At 46.9% G+C, this 21,602-nt stretch overlaps 1 protein-coding gene across 4 annotated transcripts in view; it reads left to right on the top strand.

Annotated features, from left to right (window-relative positions):
- The window catches only part of DMTF1 (cyclin D binding myb like transcription factor 1), a 288,329-nt gene that overhangs the window by 255,455 nt on the left and 11,272 nt on the right, over nucleotides 1-21,602 (top strand). For 2 of the 4 annotated variants that reach the window (XM_063926917.1, XM_063926915.1), the window contains exons 15-17: nucleotides 4,775-5,143; nucleotides 5,954-6,095; nucleotides 18,972-19,089. In XM_063926917.1, coding sequence (XP_063782987.1) covers nucleotides 4,775-5,143; nucleotides 5,954-6,095; nucleotides 18,972-19,072 — 612 coding nt within the window. In that variant the 3' untranslated portion in view covers nucleotides 19,073-19,089. The remainder of the gene's footprint in view (nucleotides 1-4,774; nucleotides 5,144-5,953; nucleotides 6,096-18,971; nucleotides 19,090-21,602) is intronic. The other 2 variants (XM_063926916.1, XM_063926918.1) reach the window with 2 other exon arrangements.

Genomic DNA, 21,602 nt, shown 5'->3' with positions numbered 1-21,602 from the left:
TGATTCTGAGAACCTGCAGCAATAACACAGTAACGGCGGCGGAGGACGGGAGACGCCATGTTGGATTCAAACATGGCGCCGCTGTGGTAGTGTCTCAGAATGACAGGAGGGATGTGCAGAGTGTTGACACAGATGAGATCCGGATTTGGAATGCTGGGCCAGTCTCAGAAGACACCTAAACGGCAGGTAATGGCGTCCAGATACCCGGATCGTGACAGCGGGACATCAAAGCTGCCGCTGATAGTACCCTCACCCATGGAGGATGGGTAGGGGCCCCAGTGCATTGCTGTGCCCAGGGGCCCACACTGCTGTTAAGACGGCCCTGGGAGCAGAGTGGCAATGGCGGAAGTCACCAGGATTCTTCGCTGGGCGGAAAATCACGTAAGCGCTCTGTCAGCAGTCTTCATTCCGGGAGTCGACAACTGGGAAGCAGACTTCCTCAGCAGGCACGATCTCCATCCAGGAGAGTGGGGACTTCATCAAGAAGTTTTTGCAGAGATAACAAGTCTTTGGGGAATTCCTCAAATAGACGTGATGGCGTCACGCCTCAACAAGAAACTTCGGAAGTATTGTGCAAGGTCAAGGGACCCTCAGGCAGTAGCGGTGGACGCCCTGGTGACACCATGGGTGTTCCAGTCGGTCTATGTGTTCCCTCCTCTTCCTGTCATCTCAAAAATATTGAGAATCATAAGACAAAAAAGAGTGCAGACAATACTCATTGTTCCAGATTGGCCTCGAAGGGCCTGGTACTCAGATCTTCAGGAAATGCTCACAGAAGATCCGTGGCTTCTTCCTCTCAGGGAGGACCTGTTACAGCAGGGGCCCTGCGTGTTCCAAGACTTACCGCGGTTACGTTTGACGGCATGGCGGTTGAACACCGAATCCTAGCTGGGAAAGGTATTCCGGAAGAAGTCATCCCTACGCTGATAAAGGCTAGGAAGGAGGTGACGGCGAAACATTATCACCGTATCTGGAAGAAATATGTTTCTTGGTGTGAAGCCAAGTATGCTCCTACGGAGGATTTCCATCTGGGCCGTTTTCTCCACTTTCTACAGACAGGAGTGGATATGGGCCTGAAGTTAGGCTCCATTAAGGTACAAATTTCGGCCCTATCTATATTCTTTCAGAAGGAATTGGCTTCTCTCCCAGAAGTCCAGACTTTTGTAAAGGGAGTCCTTTTGTGCCCCCAGTGGCACCATGGGACCTTAATGTGGTATTACGGTTCCTAAAATCTCACTGGTTTGAACCGCTTCAGACTGTTGAATTAAAATTTCTCACCTGGAAGGTGGTCATGTTGTTGGCCTTGGCATCTGCGAGGCGGGTGTCCGAATTGGCGGCATTGTCTCACAAGAGCCCCTATCTGATTTTCCATGTGGATAGAGCGGAGTTGAGGACTCGTCCTCATTATTTGCCCAAGGTGGTTTCATCATTTCATATGAACCGACCTATTGTGGTGCCTGTGGCTACGGGTGACTTGGAGGACTCCAAGTCCCTGGATGTAGTCAGGGCCTTAAAAATCTATGTAGCCAGGACGGCTCGGGTTAGGAAAACGGAAGCACTGTTTGTCCTATATGCGGCCAACAAAGTTGGCGCTCCTGCTTCGAAGCAGACTATTGCTCGCTGGATCTGTAACACGATTCAGCAGGCTCATTCTACGGCAGGATTACCGTTACCAAATTCGGTCAAGGCCCATTCCACTAGGAAGGTGGGCTCTTCTTGGGCAGCTGCCCGAGGCGTCTCGGCATTACAGTTGTGCCGAGCAGCTACTTGGTCGGGTTCAAACACTTTTGCAAAATTCTACAAGTTTGATACCCTGGCTGATGAGGACCTTGCGTTGGCTCAGTCGGTGCTGCAGAGTCATCCGCACTCTCCCGCCCAGTCTGGAGCTTTGGTATAAACCCCATGGTCCTTACGAAGTCCCCATCATCCTCTAGGACGTAAGAGAAAATAAGATTTTAAACCTACCGGTAAATCTTTTTCTCCTAGTCCGTAGAGGATGCTGGGCGCCCGTCCCAGTGCGGACTAAATCTGCAAGACTTGTATATAGTTGTTGCTTACATAAGGGTTATGTTACAGTTGGAATCAGTCTTTGACTGATACTGTTTTTTCGTTCAGACTGATACTGTTTTTTCGTTCAGACTGTTAACTGGTTGCGTATATTCTAAGTTATATGGTATGATTGGTGTGGGCTGGTATGAATCTTGCCCTTAGATATACAAAATCCTTTCCTCATATTGTCCATCTCCTCTGGGCACAGTTTCTCTAACTGAGGTCTGGAGGAGGGGCATAGAGGGAGGAGCCAGTGCACACCCATAGTAAAAGTTCTTTAGAGTGCCCATATCTCCTGCGGAGCCCGTCTATACCCCATGGTCCTTACGGAGTCCCCAGCATCTTCTACGGACTAGGAGAAAAAGATTTACCGGTAGGTTTAAAATCTTATTTTTTTCAAACACAGCCTGTGACATGGCAGTTAGGAGCTGATTGGCCTGTAATTTATCTCTGTACACTTTATCTCCATCCAAGGCTTAGTAAATAGACCTCAAAGGCTCCAGGTGCCCGCCACCGTGCAGGCACACAGTTCTCCAGATCAGCAGGTGCTCCACAAAGCAGGGACAGCCTAGATCCATTACATGCCATCCCGGGACTCAGCAAATAGGATCAGCAGTAACCAGGAAATGGATGCAGGTACCACTGGACGGTCCGGCAGTGGGGACATGTGTGGCCACTTACCAGCTGGTGGAGAAGGTGAATTAGTCCGGAGGAAAGGGGGTGAAACCATGTGTGAGGCAATAATGCATAATTCATATTTTCAAGACATGAAATTAATTACATTTTCAACAATATTTTATTTAATTGGAATATTAACAAATAAAATCTTCAATATGATTATCATAATTTGTGATGCAAAGGTTGATGTGCTTTGCAAGATTCATGTTAACTCGATGCTATAACTCTGTATTCTTTAGGGACACTATGTACGTGTACGTGTGTGTGTGTGTGTGTATGTATGTGTGTGTATGTATGTGTGTGTATATATATATATATATATATATATATATACATATTATTTAAGCCACATATAGTATAATTTGTTAAAAAGTCTATTTTGCAAAGGCTTCTTCCCCAAGTATGGTCCTTTGCCAGTAGGGACCAGAAAGGTTTTATGGTGTGGTGCTCCTGGGGAGTGCCAAACACATTTGATACATGTTCAAATAGTCCCCTTAATTGTTAAAAATCCTTTCATGAAGATGTGGACAACTGAGTAAATCTTCTTTCAATGCCTATAACGAGACTCTCATACCAGAGTATGCCCAATGACAGTCAATAAATATTTGTCTGTTTCATTCACATTTGGTTTTATTTAAAACAATGTATAAAAACCTTCATAACACACCTATAACATGGCCATTGTAGGTAAGATGTTAATAACTCGCTGTCTCCCCTAAAAGGGGTGAGCTCGTTGAACTCCACTCTTTCAGTTATTGAAACAATATCACCCAACACGTTTTGTCAATAACAACTTCCTCAGGGCTGTTTATTTCAAACGTGTGAGCTTCTAGTAATAAACTTCAACCCTCTATCGAAAAAGCAAATTGTACGTCCTTTGAAATGCACTAAAGGATGTAACTGGCTGCTCTTGTCAAAAGTATAATTCAGCTTACAGGTTAAACACTGGATAACCTACCCAGACTGGTAGTTCTTAATTCCCTCAATTGGGGTTATAATGGATGGCAGCCACCCTGCAGTAGTGTTCAGCTCACAGGTCAGATAGAGAATGCTACCCTATCAAATATTGATTGACTGTCATTGGGTGTACTCTGGTATGAGAGTCTCGTTATAGACATTGAAATAAAATCTCCTTTGTTCACATCTTCTTGAAAGGATTTTGAACAAGGAATTAAGGGGACTCTTTGACCCTCTCTTAGTTGTGTTTGGCACTCCCCAAGACCACCATTCCTTATGGACACTGTACACCAGGGGTGTGGAACCTGCGGCCATCCAGCTGTTGGTGAACTACAAATCCCAGCATGCCCTGAAACAGTTTTACCATGGCCAAATAGCAAACCTGTCGCAGGGCATGCTGGTATGTGTAGTTCAGCAACAGCTGGAGGGCCAAAGGTTCCCCACCCCTGCTGTACACCAATAGTCTAACATAACAAATTCCCACACCAAGGAATTCTCTAATTCAGGTGAAATATTGATGGGATACAGTCCTCCAATTCAAAAAGTTAATATAAAAGAATCTCTGGATTCTATCCTGGAATATACCCTAACACGGTTGGTGAAAGTATGTGATAGACCTGCCAGTTTGACCACAATTGGTAAATATCTAATAGACAACTGCGTCTTGGCCCACCAGTTTGGAGATATGTACTCGAGCTTCTCTAGAGGCAAATGAGCCTGACAGTTTTCCCAGTGTGTGCTTTGTTCTATACTTTGATATTATGAAATGTATTATATTTCATTTGTGTAGTACGATGCTGTATAACACATGCGCCTTTGGCATACACTCTGGGTAACACATGCATCGTACAAGGTTTCAGTATTTTTTGCACGTTATAAAAAAATCACCCAACTACGTGCATGTTGGCATTACATGCAGCCTAGAATCAGGCCTAAGCTACCATCCTTTATGTTATGGCTCTACGGAACATATTCTTTTGTACAAAGTTCTCATTTAGCCAGGTTTTTCCTTCAGTATGATTACTAGCAGACAGGACTGAATTGCTCACTCTACAGATTGTCACCTTTCTTTCCCTGCATCTGTTCACAGCCCGAGCACCTACTCAATACAAGTGACAGTGTCACAGTCCACTGCCATACACCTGGTATTATTATTCGCACACTTGCTTCTGATGAAATATCTACACCACTTTGTCAGACTGAGGTTTCTATTGATTCGGACTTGCAGCAAAATCCTCAGAGCTCTCTGGACACAGACTCTCTGCCCCAGGAGACCCAGCACACTGACATAACCCTCAGACATGACTCTTTGTATTGCACTGAGCAATCCTTAAAGATGAGGGTCAGGAGCAACACGAAACTACTGCACCATCCTGTACCGAGTGACGAAGGTATCGCAAGTGCACACATAAAGACAGATGACTGTCACATTGACTTGGTGGAAAGCTATGTGAAAGAAGTAAGTACTGCATTGCCAAATAATGGAATTTTGTCATTGAGTCATTAGGTGCACATCAAGTATCTGCTTTTACTTCTTTTTTTTCCGGAGAACTTCAAAATGATCAGTGGACACCCATAACATACGTTGTGAATATGTTGCAATCAGGGAATATACTGTTTTGTTTTGTTTTTTTCAAGTTACTTTTTTTTTGCTTTTGAAAAACATGACATATTATTAGTTACGACCTTGCTTACATATAATTGTCTACAACCCCTAGTATTGTATGTTATCTACTGTAACTCGATCCACGTTCCCTTCCCTGAGCTACTGCTGTTGTAAGATTTTATAATTATTATATAATAGTAATGTTATTTATACAGCACTTTTCTCCAAAAGGACTGCCTGTTTTACCTTTGTATTTTAGAAATGACATGATACGAATAAACTTAAGTATTACCACAAAAAAAAAGAGAGCAATAATTTTTTTGATTTTTTTTTTTTACATTTTTGGAAACTAGAGGCACATTTAATGAGTAAATAGGTTTAACTTATTTGACTGGTTCACTAAGCATATACTGTATGCAACTGATAAGGGCTCATTTCTATTTTGCTTAGCTATATGAAGAATATATGCCATACATTGCACTGGCTAATTATTATAATAGTGTTAGTAGTACTATTTAAACACAATTGCCAGTCTATATTTTCCACCCAGTGCACAGTGTTAGGTGTATTTCTCACATGATTATGGAAAGCTTGCATCACTGAGTTCTAGTATGCTTTATAATTAAAATGTTAAATAATCTACATACGTTTCATCTGATGTAGGATCTCCGACCCTCGGATCTAGAAGAACAAGCTGACCAGCCTGCTTTGGGAGGAACAGTGCTTATTGTCCCATCATGCCATGGTTACATACAGACTGATGATATTGATGGAGAGTCTGTGCTTCCTCTTACAACATTTGCAGGTAGCAGGAGTGAATGTTCAGTAGGCTTTCACTGATTCAGCACTGACGCAGTTGATAGAACCTACTTGGAATCTTTCCATAACTTTTTAGATATTATACCTGTAGCTATCCCATACTGCTTCTATCCAATCTGACAAAATCTAACCTTGAAATCTATTTAAATTTAATTTGTAAGGTGGTGTTTTCATTTTATTTTTTGAACCATGTAGTCTTGATGGTGAAGACGTTAATACAGTGTAAGTGGTTTATTTATAAGTGGTGCCTTATAAAAGGCGCTGCTTCGTAGAGTATTTAAACCTGAAAATGAAAAGGACAGTGTTCTGTTTTGTTATTGAAAGTATTGCCCTATTATTTCCCGGGCTTAAACACGTCAGGAAGCCGAAGTTTATAAATAATCAAACCCCTAAGTACATTTTTTGAGTCCACAGAATCGGGTGGGGGGGGGAAGAGGTGTGTGTGTGTATGTATATATATATATATATATATATATATGTGTGTGTGTGTGTGTCTATATATATATATATATATATATATATATATAAAAAATTGTATTCAGACGCCGGACTATTACACCAGCAGCGACTGTAATGACATTGTATTCAAATACGTATGCTTTACTATGGAGTTGGTCCCTTTTTGCGGCTATAACTGCTTCCACTCTTCTTGGAAGGCTTTCCACAAGATTTTGGACTGTTTCTGTGGGAATTTGTGCCCATTCATTCTGTAGAGCATTTATGAGGTCATGCATTGATGTTGGACAAGTTGGCCTGTCTCGTAATCTCCGTTCCAATTCATCCCAAAGGTGCTCTATGGGGTTGAGGTCAGGTCTGTGTGTGGGCCAGTCAAGTTCTTCCACACCGAACTCATCAAACCATGTCTATTTTATAGTCCTTGCTTTGTGCACTGAAGCACAGTTATGTTGGAATAGAAACGGGAAGCATAGCATTGTCCAAAATGTCTTGGTATGCTGAAGCATTAAGATTGCCCTTCACTGGAGATAATAGGATTTTGGTTACCTACCGGTAAATCCTTTTCTCGTAGTCCGTAGAGGATGCTGTAGTCCACATTAGTACCATGGGTATAGACGGGTCCACCAGGAGCCATTGGCACTTTAAGAGTTTGAGAGTGTGGGCTGGCTCCTCCCTCTATGCCCCTCCTACCAGACTCAGTCTAGAAACTGTGCCCGAGGAGATGGACATCTTCGAGAGAAGGATTTAACACAGATAGTGGTGAGATTCATACCAGCTCACACATACAAGGAACATCAAGCTAACTAACTTGAAAAACTCAGCAACTGCTGAAACATTACTTACCAAGTAAAAATGCAGTATATAACTAAACAAAGTTGTACTGAACCAGATAACGGTTGCAGGAAAACGAAGCGCTGGGCGGGTGCCCAGCATCCTCTACGGACTACGAGAAAAGGATTTACCGGTAGGTAACCAAAATCCTATTTTCTCTTACGTCCTAGAGGATGCTGGGGTCCACATTAGCACCATGTGGATGTACCAAAGCTCCCAGAACGGGAGGGAGAGCGTGGAGGCTCCTGCAGAACTGATTGACTGAACTTCAGATCATCAAAGGCCCAAGTATCGAACTTATAGAACTTAGCAAACGTGTTCAACCCAGACCAAGTTGCCGTTCGGCAAAGTTGTAATGCCGAGACACCCCGGACAGCTGCCCAGGAAGACCCCACCTTACGAGTAGAGTGGGCCTTAACAGATTTTGGACACGGCAATCCTGCCGTAGAATAAGCATGCTGGATAGTGAATCTAATCCAGTGAGATATAGTCTGCTTTGAAGCAGGACACCCAATTTTCTTGGGATCATACAGGACAAACAAAGAGTCCGATTTCCTGTGACGGGCAGTCCTCTTCACATAGATTCTCAAAGCCCTCACAACATCCAAGGATTTTGATGACATTGAGGAGTCAGTAGCCACTGGCACCACAATAGATTGGTTGATATGAAATGCCGACACAACCTTTGGAAGAAACTGCTGAGGTGTCCGGAGCACAGCTCTATCTTCGTGGAAGATCAAGTAAAGGCTTTTACAAGACAAAGCCCCCAATTCTGACACACATCTAGCAGAAGCTAAAGCCAACAACGTGACAGCCTTCCATGTAAGAAATTTGACCGCAACCTCCTGTAGAGGCTCAAACCAGTCTGACTGGAGGAACTGCAACACCATGTTAAGGTCCCAAGGCGCCGTAGGCGGTACAAAGGGAGGTTGAATGTGCAGAACTCCCTTCAAAAAAGCCTGAACCTCAGGGAGGGCAGCCAATTGTTTCTGGAAGAAAATGGACAGGGCCGAAATCTGGACCTTCACAGATCCCAACCTCAGGCCCATATCCACACCTGCTTGCAGGAAGAGGAGGAAACGTCCCAGTTGAAACTCCACCGTAGGAAACTTCTTGGATTCACACCAAGAGACATTTCTTCCAAATATGATGGTAATGCGTAGACGTTACCCCTTTCCTAGCCTGTATCAGGATAGGAATGACCTTCTTCGGAATGCCCTTCCGAGCAAGTATCAGGCGCTCAACTTCCATGCCGTCAAACGTAGCCACGGTAAGTCTCGATAGGCGAACGGCCCCTGCTGCAGCAGGTCCTCCCGAAGAGGAAGAGGCCTCGCTCTTCCTGCAAGAGATTCAGAAGGTCCGCGTACCAAGCCTTGGCCAGTCTGGAGCAATGAGGATCGCTTAAACTCTTGTTCTCCTTACGAGCTTTAGAACTCTTGGAATGAGTGGAAGTGGCGGAAACACGTGCACGACTGGAACACCCATGGAGACACCAGGGCGTCCACTGCCACTGCTTGTGGGTCCCTCGACCTGGAACAATAGCATTGCTTGTGGGTCCCTCGACCTGGAACAATAGCATTGAAGCTTCTTGTTGAGACGAGAGGCCACCATATCTATTTGAGGTAACCCCCAAAGGTCTGTTATTTCCTTGAACACCTCCGGATAGAGACCCCACTCGCCTGGATGGAGATCGTGTCTGCTGAGGAAGTCTGCTTCCCAGTTGTCCACTCCCAGAATGAAGATTGCTGAGAGCGCCAACGCGTGTTTTTATGCCCAGAGGATGATTCTTGTCACCTCTGACATTGACGCTCTGCTCTTCGCTCCGCCCTGTCTGTTTATGTAAGCCACCGTCGTTACATTGTCTGACTGTACTTGAATGGCCCGATCTCTTAGAAGATGGGCCGTCTGAAGAAGAATGTTGTAGACGGCTCTTAGTTCCAGGAGGTTGATCGGCAGGCCGGCTTCCAGACTTGACCACCTTCCTTGGAAAGTTTCCACTTGAGTGACTGCGCCCCAGCCCCGAAGGCTCGCATCCGTAGTTAGAAGGACCCAGTCCTGAATCCCGAACCTGTGGCCCTCCAGAAGGTGAGGCAATTGGAGCCACCAGAGGAGTGAAATCCTGGCCTTTGGCGACAGACGAATTCTCTGGTGCATGTGGAGATGAGATCCTGACCACTTGTCCAGGAGATCCAGTTGGAAGGCCCGAGCATGGAACCTCCCGTACTGGAGAGACTCGTAAGAGGCCACAATCTTTCCCAAAAGGCGAATGCATTGATGAACCGTCACCCGGGCTGGCGTCAGGATATCCCGGACCATTGTTTGTACCACCAACGCCTTTTCCTGCGGAAGAAACACCCTCTGCACTTCTGTGTCGCGGATCATCCCCAGAAAAGACAACCTCTGGGTTGGTTCCAAATGTGATTTTGGAAGGTTCAGAATCCAACCATGGAGTCTGAGTAGGTGGGTTCTGAGAACAATGGACTGCAACAGCTTCTCCTTGGACGATGCCTTTATCAGCAGATATGGAATGATGTTCACCCCTTGTTTGCGGAGGAGAATCATCATCTCTGCCATCACCTTGGTGAACACCCTTGGTACTGTTGAGAGGCCGAATGGCAGGGCCTGGAACTGGAAATGACAGTCTAGTAATGCGAAACGGAGATAAGCCTGGTGCGGCAGCCAAATCGGGATGTGGAGGTACGCATCCTTGATATCTAGGGATACCAGGAATTCCCCCTGTTCCAAACCTGATATCACCGCCCGGAGAGACTCCATTTTGAACTTGAAAGGGGTTCAGTGATTTTAGGTTCAGAATGGGCCTGACCGAACCATCCAGTTTCGGTACCACGAAAAGGTTCTAATAGTAACCTGTGGTTTGCAAATGAGGAGGAACTGGCACAATGACCTGTGCCTCACCAACTTCTGGACAGCCTCTTTTAGGACATTTCTGTATGCCAGTAGAACTGGCAAGCCTGATTTGAAAAATCGGTGAGGAGGGAGATTCTGAAATTCCAGCCTGTATCCCTAGGACACAATATCTATCACCCAGGGGTCCAGGCTGGACGATACCCAGACGTGACTGAACTGTCTGAGTCTCGCTCCCACTGGCCCCACCTCCAGGCCGCGCAGTCCACCGTCATGCGGAGGACTTTGGCGTACCTGAAACAGGCTTTTGTTCCTGGGAACCTGCAGCAGCAGGTTTCTTGGATTTAACTGGACCTCCCCTAAAGAAGGTATTGGACGGTTTGGCCTTTCTAGGCTTGTTAGGCCGAAAGGACTGTGATGCTGATGAAGAGAAGGATTTCTTCGGAGCAGGTGCAGCTGAGGGAAGAAACTGAGACTTATCCACTGTAGCCATGGATATCAACGCATCCAAAGCTTCCCCAAAGAGAGCCTGACCTGTGTAGGGTAGGGACTCCACACTTTTCCTCGATTCCGCGTCGGCCGACCAATGGTGCAACCACAGTCCCCGACGAGCTGAAACAGACATGGAAGAGATCCCCACAGCCATGGAACCCAGGTCTTTCATGGATTCTACCATAAAACCTGCTGAATCGTGAATGGTATGCAAAAACAATTCAACATCACCCTTATCCATCGTATCCAAATCCTCAAGTAATGTGCCTGACCACTTTACTATAGCTTTTGCAATCCATGCACTAGCAATAGTGGGACGTAATATGGTCCCCGAAGTGGTGTACATTGATTTAAGTGTATTATCAATTTTACAATCAGCCGGCTCCTTTAAGGCAGTAGATCCCGGAACAGGAAAAACAACCTTTTTTGAGAGTCTGGACACAGATGCGTCAACAATTGGCGGGTTTTCCCATTTTTTTCTATCCTCCTCAGGGAAAGGGAACGCCACCTGGACCATTTTAGGGATCTGGAATTTTTTCTCATGGATTTCCCATGCTTTTTCAAATATAGCATTTAATTCCTTTGACGCAGGGAAGGTTAGCGAGGCTTTCTTATTTTCAGTGAAAAAAGCCTCCTCAACCTGCTCAGGTGTGGTATCATTAATATTCAACACATCCCTGATAGCCTCTATTATCAATTGCACCCCCTTTGCAAGAGAGGCAGACCCCCGCAACACATCCCCATTATTGTCTGTGGTGTCAGAATCGGTATCCGTGTCATCTTGCAGGACATGAACAAGCGCACGTTTGTGGGGGTATGTAGCGGAGCGTCTTGAGGTACCAGAATCGTGCCATACTGCCGTAGAGTTCTATAATACCTGGGTTGCAGATTCATTACTTGCAAGCCTGTCTGAAATCTGAGAAATCCAAGATTTGATAGAGGAAAACCACTCAGGTTCCCTTGCTGGAATCTGTTCTAAACCAGTGCTATCCCGATTACATAGAATGGGATCATCCTGGGAGGACATATACTCCGCAGCATATGACACAGTGTCCCTGGACATAGCTAAAGGAGACCACCAAACACTCCATCCACACCCCCCCCCCCCCCCCCCCCCTCCACCCAAATAGCAAAGATGTAAGTGGACACATCAGTAGCCGTCTACAATATCCAGACACGTTTGCGTTCAGTCTACTATACAATTAAGGAAATCTTTAATATTTACATTTGCTGCATAATTGTGAATATTACATGTACACTTTTTATATAAAGGAATTTATAGTGAAGGTTTTAGTGATTTTTTTTTTTAATGAAAAAAAATGTTTTAAATAGGGTTGATGCTACAACATTAAGTTGTTCTGTTCTTCACTGGGTTAATTAATAAAAGATTGATAAAAGCTGGGTACACACTGACAACGCACATGATCGCGCATCAGCATTTCATAGTGTGTACACACTGGATGATTTTAAACAATATGTCGTACTGATGCGTCGGAATCGTCCATATCGCTTAAAATATTGTCTAGTGTGTATGCACTTTAGAGTACATAAAGTTGACCACAATGAAAGCATTTTCTATTTCAGTGGTTCTCAAACTTGGTCCTCAGGACCCCACACAGTTCATGTTTTACAGGTCACCCAGCACATGCACAGGTGTACTCATTACTCATGGACACATTTTAAAAGATCCACAGGTGGAGCTAATTATTTCACTTGTGATTCTGGGAGAAGACGTGGAATTATGAAGTGTTTGGGTCCCGCGGACCAAATTTGAAAATCTGTGTTCTATTCAGTACTACATATGGAATAAGACAGTGGCAAAGGACACCTAACAATACTGTACTGCACACAGAGGTGTCCAAGTAGAAGCATGTCTGCTGTGCATAACACAGCAATGGAAAGCCGTAAAATCAAAATGCTTTCTTACCTAATAGCTCTCCTTTTTATCTTTATCCATGTGGTATCCCTCTTGTATTTTTATGAAAATAGGATTTTAATACCTACCAGTAAATCCCTTTCTCTTAGTCCGTAGAGGATGCTGGGGACTCCAAAAGGACCATGGGGTATAGATGGGATCCGCAGGAGACATGGGCACTTTAAGACTTTAAATGGGTGTGAACTGGCTCCTCCCTCTATGCCCCTCCTCCAGACCACAGTTATAGGAACTGTGCCCAGAGGAGACGGACATTTCGAGGAAAAGGATTTTGTTAAACTAAGGGTGAGATACCTACCAGCTCACACCACCACACACCGTACAACATGGCCTGTTACAACAACCAGTTAACAGCGTGAACCAAAACGATCAGCAACAGGTTGACCTTAACCAAAACACAACCATTGTGTAACATAAGCAATAACCGTTAACAAGTACTGCAGATAGAGTCCGCTCTGGGACAGGCGCCAAGCATCCTCTACAGACTAAGAGAAAAGGATTTACCGGTAGGTATTAAAATCCTATTTCTCTAACGTCCTAGTGGATGCTGGGGACTCCGTAAGGACCATGGGGAATAGACGGGCTCCGCAGGAGACAGGGCACTTTAAGAAAGAATTTGGATACTGGTGTGCTCTGGCTCCTCCCTCTATGTCCCTCCTCCAGACCTCCGTTTGAATCTGTGCCCGGACGAGCTGGGTGCTACTTAGTGAGCTCTCCTGAGCTTGCTATAAGAAAGTATTTTGTTAGGTTTTTTATTTTCAGAGAGATCTGCTGGCAACAGACTCTCTGCAGCGTGGGACTGAGGGGAGAGAAGCAGCCCTACTCACTGAAGATAGGTCCTGCTTCTTAGGCTACTGGACACCATTAGCTCCAGAGGGATCGTACACAAGATCTCACCCTTTGTCGTCCGATCCCGGAGCCGCGCCGCCGTCCCCCTCGCAGAGCCGGCAGACAGAAGCCGGGTGAAAGAAGCAAGAAGACTTCGAAATCGGCGGCAGAAGACTCCAGTCTTCAAACTGAGGTAGCGCACAGCACTGCAGCTGTGCGCCATTACTCCCACATGTTATACCCACATACTCCGGTCACTGTAGGGGGGGTGGGGGGGGGGCCTGGGCAGCAATTAGGACCTCTTGGCAAAAGTTGGGCATATATACAGTTGGGCACTGTATATATGCATGAGCCCCCGCCATAATTTTACACAGAAACGCGGGACAGATGCCCGCCGCTGAGGGGGCGGGGCTTCTTCCTCAGCACTCACCAGCGCCATTTTCTCTCCACAGCTCCGCTGAGAGGAAGCTCCCCAGGCTCTCCCCTGCAGATTCACGGTAGAAGAGGGTAAAAAGAGAGGGGGGGCACATAAATTAGTCGCAAAAACATTATATACAGCAGATCCTGGGTTAACACTAAGTTACTGTGTGATTCCTGGGACATATAGTGCTGGGGTGTGTGCTGGCATACTCTCTCTCTGTCTCTCCAAAAGGCCTTGTGGGGGAACTGTCTTCAAAAAGAGCATCCCCTGTGTGTGTGTGGTGTGTCGGTACGCTTGTGTCGACATGTTTGACGAGGAAGGCTATGTGGAAGCAGAGCGGGAGCAAATGAATGTGGGGTCGCCGCCGACGGCGCCGACACCTGATTGGATGGATATGTGGAAGGTTTTAAATGATAATGTTAATTCCTTGCATAAAAGGTTGGATAAAGCTGAAACCTTAGGACAGTCAGCCCATGCCTGATCCTATGTCGCAGAGGCCGTCAGGGTCTCAGAGGCGCCCACTATCCCAAATTGTTGACACAGATATCGACACGGATTCTGACTCCAGTGTCGATGGCGATGATGCAAAGTTACAGCCTAAATTGGCTAAAGCCATCCGTTATATGATTATAGCAATAAAGGATGTGTTGCACATCACAGAGGAAACCCCAGTCCCTGACAAGAGGGTTCATATGTATGGGGAAAAAAGACAGGTGGTGACCTTTCCCCCTTCACATGAGCTAAATGAGTTTTATGTGAAAAGGCTTGGGAATCTCCAGATAAAAAACTGCAGATTTCCAAACGGATGCTTATGGCGTATCCTTTCCCGCCAACGGACAGGTTACGCTGGGAATCCTCCTCTAGGGTGGACAAAGCTCTCACACGCTTATCCAAGAGGGTAGCCCTGCCGTCACAGGATACGGCCACCCTAAAAGATGCTGCGGATAGAAAGCAAGAGGGTACCCTGAAGTCCATTTATATACATTTAGGTACCTTACTAAGGCCAGCAATTGCGTCGGCCTGGGTGTGTAGTGCTGTAGCAGCATGGACGGATACCTTATCTAAGGAACTTGATACCTTGGACAAGGATACTATATTAATGACCCTGGGGCATATAAAAGACGCTGTCCTATATATGAGAGATGCTCAAAGAGACATTAGCCTTCTGGGCTCTAGAATAAATGCAATGTCGATTTCTGCCAGTGGGTCCTGTGGACTCGGCAATGGACAGGCGATGCCGACTCAAAAAGGCAAATGGAGGTTTTACCTTACAAGGGTGAGGAGCTGTTTGGGGAGGGTCTCTCGGACCTGGTCTCCACAGCTACTGCTGGAAAGTCAAATTTTTTGCCATATGTTCCCTCACAACCTAAGAAAGCACCGTATTACCAAATGCAGTCCTTTCGATCACAAAAAGGCAAGAAAGTCCGAGGTGCGTCCTTTCTTGCCAGAGGCAGGGGCAGAGGAAAGAAGCTGCACGACACAGCTAGTTCCCAGGAACAGAAGTCCTCCCCGGCTTCCACTAAATCCACCGCATGACACTGGGGCTCCACAGGCGGAGCTAGGCCCGGTGGGGGCGCTTCTCCGAAATTTCAGCCACAAGTGGGTTTACTCCCAGGTGGATCCCTGGGCACTAGAGATTGTGTCTCAGGGATACAAGCTGGAATTCGAAGAGATGCCCCCTCACCGATACCTCAAATCGGCCCTGCCAGCTTCCCCCTTAGAGAGGGAAATAGTGTTAGCTGCAATTCACAAATTGTATCTTCAGCAGGTGGTGGTCAAGGTTCCCCTCCTTCAACAGGGAAAGGGTTGTTATTCGACCATGTTTGTGGTACCGAAACCGGACGGTTCGGTCAGACCCATATTGAATTTAAAATCCCTGAACATATACCTGAAAGGGTTCAAGATGGAATCGCTCAGAGCGGTCATCGCAAGCCTGGAAGGGGGGGATTTTATGGTGTCTCTGGACATAAAGGATGCATACCTTCATGTCCCTATTTATCCACCTCATCAGGCGTACCCCAGATTTGTGGTACAGGATTGTCATTACCAATTCCAGACGTTGCCGTTTGGTCTCTCCACGGCACCGAGAATATTTACCAAGGTAATGGCAGAAATGATGGTGCTCCTGCGAAAGCAAGGGGTCACAATTATCCCATACTTGGACGATCTCCTCATAAAGGCGAGGGGTCACAATTATCCCATACTTGGACGATCTCCTCATAAAGGCGTGCTACGCTGATCAGTTGCTGATCAGCGTAGCACGCTCTCGGGAAGTGTTACAACAGCACGGCTGGATTCTAAATATTCCAAAGTCGCAGTTGATTCCTACGACTCATCTGCCCTTCCTGGGCATGATTCTGGACACAGACCAGAAGAGGGTTTATCTCCCAATGGAGAAGGCTCAGGAGCTCATGACACTGGTCAGAGACCTATTAAAACCAAAACAGGTGTTGGTGCATCACTGCACGCGAGTCCTCGGAAAGATGGTGGCATCATACAAGGCCATTCCCTTTGGCAGGTTCCAGCCGAGGACCTTTCAATGGGATCTGTTGGACAAGTGGTCCGGATCACATCTTCAGATGTATCGGCTGATCACCCTATCCCCCAGGGCCAGGGTGTCTCTCCTGTGGTGGCTGCAGAGTGCTCACCTTCTCGAGGGCCGCAGATTCGGCATTCAGGACTGGGTCCTGGTGACCACGGATGCAAGCCTCCGAGCGTGGGGGGCAGTCACACAGGGAAGAAATTTCCAAGGGCTGTCGTCAAGTCAGGAGACTGGCCTTCACATCAATATCCTGGAACTAAGGGCCATATACAACGCCCTAAGTCAAGCGAAGACCCTGCTTCGCGACCAATCGGTGCTGATTCAGTCAGACAACATCACCGCAGTGGCTCATGTAAACCGCCAAAGCGGCACAAGGTGCAGGGTGGCGATGGCGGAAGCCACCAGAAATCTTCGCTGGGCGGAGAATCACGTAAGAGCACTGTCAGCAGTGTTCATTCTGGGAGTGGACAACTGGGAAGCAGACTTCCTCAGCAGGCACGACCTCCACCCGGGAGAGTGGGGACTTCATCAAGAAGTCTTCACGCAGATTGCAAGTCGGTGGGAACTGCCACAGGTGGACATGATGGCATCCCGCCTCAACAAAAAGCTACAGAGGTATTGCACCAGGTCAAGAGACCCTCAGGCGATAGCTGTAGACGCACTAGTGACACCGTGGGTGTTCCAGTCGATTTATGTATTTCCTCCTCTTCCTCTCATACCCAAGGTGCTGAGAATCATAAGAAAAAGAGGAGTGAGAACAATACTCATTGTTCCGGATTGGCCAAGAAGGACTTGGTATCCAGATCTGCAAGAAATGCTCACAGAGGACCCATGGCCTCTGCCTCTAAGACAGGACTTGTTGCAACAGGGGCCCTGTCTGTTCCAAGACTTACCGCGGCTGCGTTTGACGGCATGGCGGTTGAACACCGGATCCTAGCAGAAAAAGGCATTCCGGATGAGGTCATTCCTACGCTGATAAAGGCTAGGAAGGACGTGACGGCTAAACATTATCACCGTATATGGCGAAAATATGTTGCTTGGTGTGAGGCCAGGAATGCTCCTACGGAGGAATTCCAGCTGGGCCGTTAACTTCACTTCCTACAGTCGGGAGTGACTTTGGGCCTGAAATTGGGTTCCATTAAGGTCCAGATTTCGGCCCTATCCATTTTCTTTCAAAAAGAACTGGCTTCTCTACCTGAAGTTCAGACGTTTGTAAAGGGAGTGCTGTATATTCAGCCCCCTTTTGTGCCTCCAGTGGCACCTTGGGATCTTAACGTGGTGTTGAGTTTCCTGAAGTCACACTGGTTTGAGCCGCTCAAAACAGTGGAGTTTAAAATTTCTCACGTGGAAGGTGGTCATGCTATTAGCCTTGGCTTCAGCTAGGCGTGTGTCAGAATTAGCGGCTTTGTCACATAAAAGCCCCTATCTGGTTTTCCATATGGACAGGGCAGAATTGCGGACCCGTCCACAATTTCTGCCAAAAGTGGTGTCATCTTTTCATATGAACCAACCTATTGTGGTGCCTGTGGCTACTCGTGACTTGGGGGATTCCGAGTTACTAGATGTGGTCAGGGCTTTGAAGGTTTATGTAGCCAGAACGGCTAGAGTCAGGAAAACTGAGTCGCTGTTTATCCTGTATGCATCCAACAAGCTGGGTGCTCCTGCTTCAAAGCAAACTATTGCTCGCTGGATCTGTAACACGATTCAGCAGGCTCATTCTGCGGCTGGATTGCCGCTTCCAAAATTAGTAAAAGCCCACTCCACAAGGAAGGTGGGCTCTTCTTGGGCGGCTGCCCGAGGGGTCTCGGAATTACAGCTTTGCCGAGCAGCTACTTGGTCAGGTTCGAACACTTTTGCAAAGTTTTACAAGTTTGATACCCTGGCTGAGGAGGACCTTGTGTTTGCTCATTCGGTGCTGCAGAGTCATCCGCACTCTCCCGCCCGTTTGGGAGCTTTGGTATAATCCCCATGGTCCTTACGGAGTCCCCAGCATCCACTAGGACGTTAGAGAAAATAAGATTTTACTTACCGGTAAATCTATTTCTCGTAGTCCGTAGTGGATGCTGGGCGCCCGTCCCAAGTGCGGACTTCTTCTGCAATACTTGTATATAGTTATTGCTTAAATAAGGGTTATGTTGTGGTTGCATCAGGGTTGATCTGATGCTCCGTTGTTGTTCATACTGTTAACTGGGTAAGTTTATCACAAGTTATACGGTGTGATTGGTGTGACTGGTATGAGTCTTGCCCTGGATTCCAAAATCCTTTCCTTGTACTGTCAGCTCTTCCGGGCACAGTTTCTCTAACTGAGGTCTGGAGGAGGGACATAGAGGGAGGAGCCAGAGCACACCAGTATCCAAATTCTTTCTTAAAATGCCCTGTCTCCTGCGGAGCCCGTCTATTCCCCATGGTCCTTACAGAGTCCCAGGCATCCACTACGGACTACGAGAAATAGATTTACCGGTAAGTAAAATCTTATTTTTCTCCTTCGTCCTAGAGAATGCTGAGGACTCCAAAAGGACCATTGGGTTTATACCAAAGCTACAGACCGGGCGGGAGAGTGCAGATGACTATGCAGCACTGATTGAGCAAACATGAGGTCCTCATCAGCCAGGGTATCAAACTTGTAGAATTTTGCAGAAGTGTTTGAACCCGACAAAGTAGCTGCTCGGCAAAGTTGTAATGCCGAGACACCCCGGGCAGCCGCCCAAGACGAGCCCACCTTCCTAGTGGAATGGGCCTTCACCGAATTCGGTAACGGCAATCCAGCCGCAGAATGGGCATGCTGAATCGTATTACAGATCCAGCGTGCAATAGTCTGCTTAGAAGCAGGAACCCCAACCTTGTTGGAAGCATACAGGACAAACAGCGCCTCTGTTTTCCTAATACGAGCCGTTCTGGCTACATAAATTTTCAAAGCTCTGACCACATCGAGCGACTTAGAATCAGCCAAGGCTTCAGTAGCTACAGGTACCACAATAGGTTGGTTCATGTGAAACGAAGAAACCACCTTTGGGAGAAATTGTTGACGAGTCCTCAATTCCGCTCTATCAACATGGAAAACCAAGTAGGGGCTTTTGTGAGACAAAGCCGCCAACTCTGACACCCGCCTTGCAGACGCCAAGGCCAATAGCATGACCACTTTCCAAGTGAGAAATTTCAACTCAACCTTTTGTAAAGGTTCAAACCAATGTGACGTCAGGAACCGTAACACCACGTTAAAGTCCCATTGAGCCACCGGGGGCACAAATGGAGGTTGGATGTGCAGTACCCCTTTCACGAAAGTCTGTACTTCTGGAAGCGAGGCCAATTCCTTTTGAAAGAAAATAGATAAGGCTGAAATCTGTACTTTAATGGAGACTAACTTTAGGCCCGCATTCACACCTGCTTGCAAAAAATGGAGAAAACGACCCAGCTGAAATTCTTTCGTAGGCGCCTTCTTGGATTCGCACCAAGACACATATTTTCTCCAAATACGGTGGTAATGCTTCGCCGTTACCTCCTTCCTAGCTTTCAGTAGAGTCGGAATGACCTCTCCGGGAATACCCTATCGAGCTAGGATTTGGCGTTCAACCGCCATGCCGTCAAACGCAACTGTGGTAAGTCTTGGAACACGCACGGTCCTTGCTGTAATAGATCCTCTCTCAGAGGAAGAGGCCAGGGATCTCCTATGAGTAATTCCTGAAGATCCGGATACCAGGCCCTCCGTGGCCAATCTGGAACAACGAGTATCACCTGAACCCTCGTTCTTCTTATGATCCTTAACCTTTGGGATGAGTGGAAGTGGAGGGAACACATAGACCGACTGAAACACCCACGGTGTCACCAGTGCGTCCACTGCTATTGCTTGAGGGTTCCTCGACCTGGAGCAATATGTCTGAAGCTTCTTGTTGAGGCGAGATGCCATCATGTCTATTTGAGGCAGTCCCCAACGACTTGTCACTTCTGCAAAGACCTCTTGATGAAGACCCCGCTCTCCTGGATGGAGATCGTGTCTGCTGAGGAAGTCTGCTTCCCAGTTGTCCACGCCTGGAATGAAGACCGCTGACATAGCGCTTGCATGTTTTTCCGGCCAGCGAAGAATCCTTGTGGCCTCCGCCATCGCCGCTCTGCTCCTTGTTCCGCCCTGGCAGTTTATGTGCGCCACCGCTGTTATGTTGTTACGACTGAATCAGGACGGGTAGGCTGCGAAGGAGATGTTCTGCTTGTAGGAGGCCGTTGTAAATGGCCCTTAATTCCAGAATGTTTATGTGCAGACAAGCTTCTTGGCTTGACCATTTTCCCTGGAAATTTTCCCCCTGTGTGACTGCTCCCCAACCTCGGAGACTCGCATCCGTGGTTACCAGGACCCAATCCTGGATCCCGAACCTGCGACCCTCTAGAAGGTGAGAACTTTGGAGCCACCACAGGAGAGAAATCCTGGCCCTGGGGGATAGGCTTATCCTCCGGTGCATGTGTAGATGGGACCCGGACCACTTGTCCAACAGGTCCCACTAAAAAGTCCTGGCATGAAACCTGCCAAACAGAATGGCCTCGTAGGCCACCACCATTTTCCCCAGCACTCGAGTGCATTGATGAATCGACACTCTTGCCGGTTTCAGAAGTTCCTTGACCATGTTCTGGATTTCCAGAGCTTTTTCCAACGGGAGAAAAACTCTCTGTAGATCCGTGTCCAGAATCATGCCCAAGAACGACAGCCGTGTTGTCGGAATCAACTGTGACTTTGGCAAATTTAGGAGCCAGCCATGTTGCTGCAGAACCGTCAGGGAGAGTGCAATGTTTTCTCTTAACTGCTCCTGTGATCTCGCCTTTATCAGGAGATTGTCCAAGTATGGGATAACTGTGACCCCTTGCTTGCGCAGGAGCACCATAATTTCCGCCAGTACCTTGGTGAAAATCCTCGGGGCCGTGGAAAGACCAAACGGCAACGTCTGAAATTGGTAGTGACAATCCCGAACAGCGAACATCAGTTACGCCTGATGAGGAGGAGAAATGGGGATATGTAGGTAAGCATCCTTTCTGTCGACAGACACCATAAAATGCCCCCCCTCCAGACTGGAGATCACTGCTCGGAGAGATTACATCTTGAATTTGAAAATTTTCAAATATAGATTGAGGGATTTTAAGT

The sequence above is a fragment of the Pseudophryne corroboree genome, chromosome 6 (assembly GCF_028390025.1).
Source record: "Pseudophryne corroboree isolate aPseCor3 chromosome 6, aPseCor3.hap2, whole genome shotgun sequence".
NCBI lineage: Eukaryota > Metazoa > Chordata > Amphibia > Anura > Myobatrachidae > Pseudophryne > Pseudophryne corroboree.
This window is presented reverse-complemented; position numbering and strand designations above follow the sequence as displayed.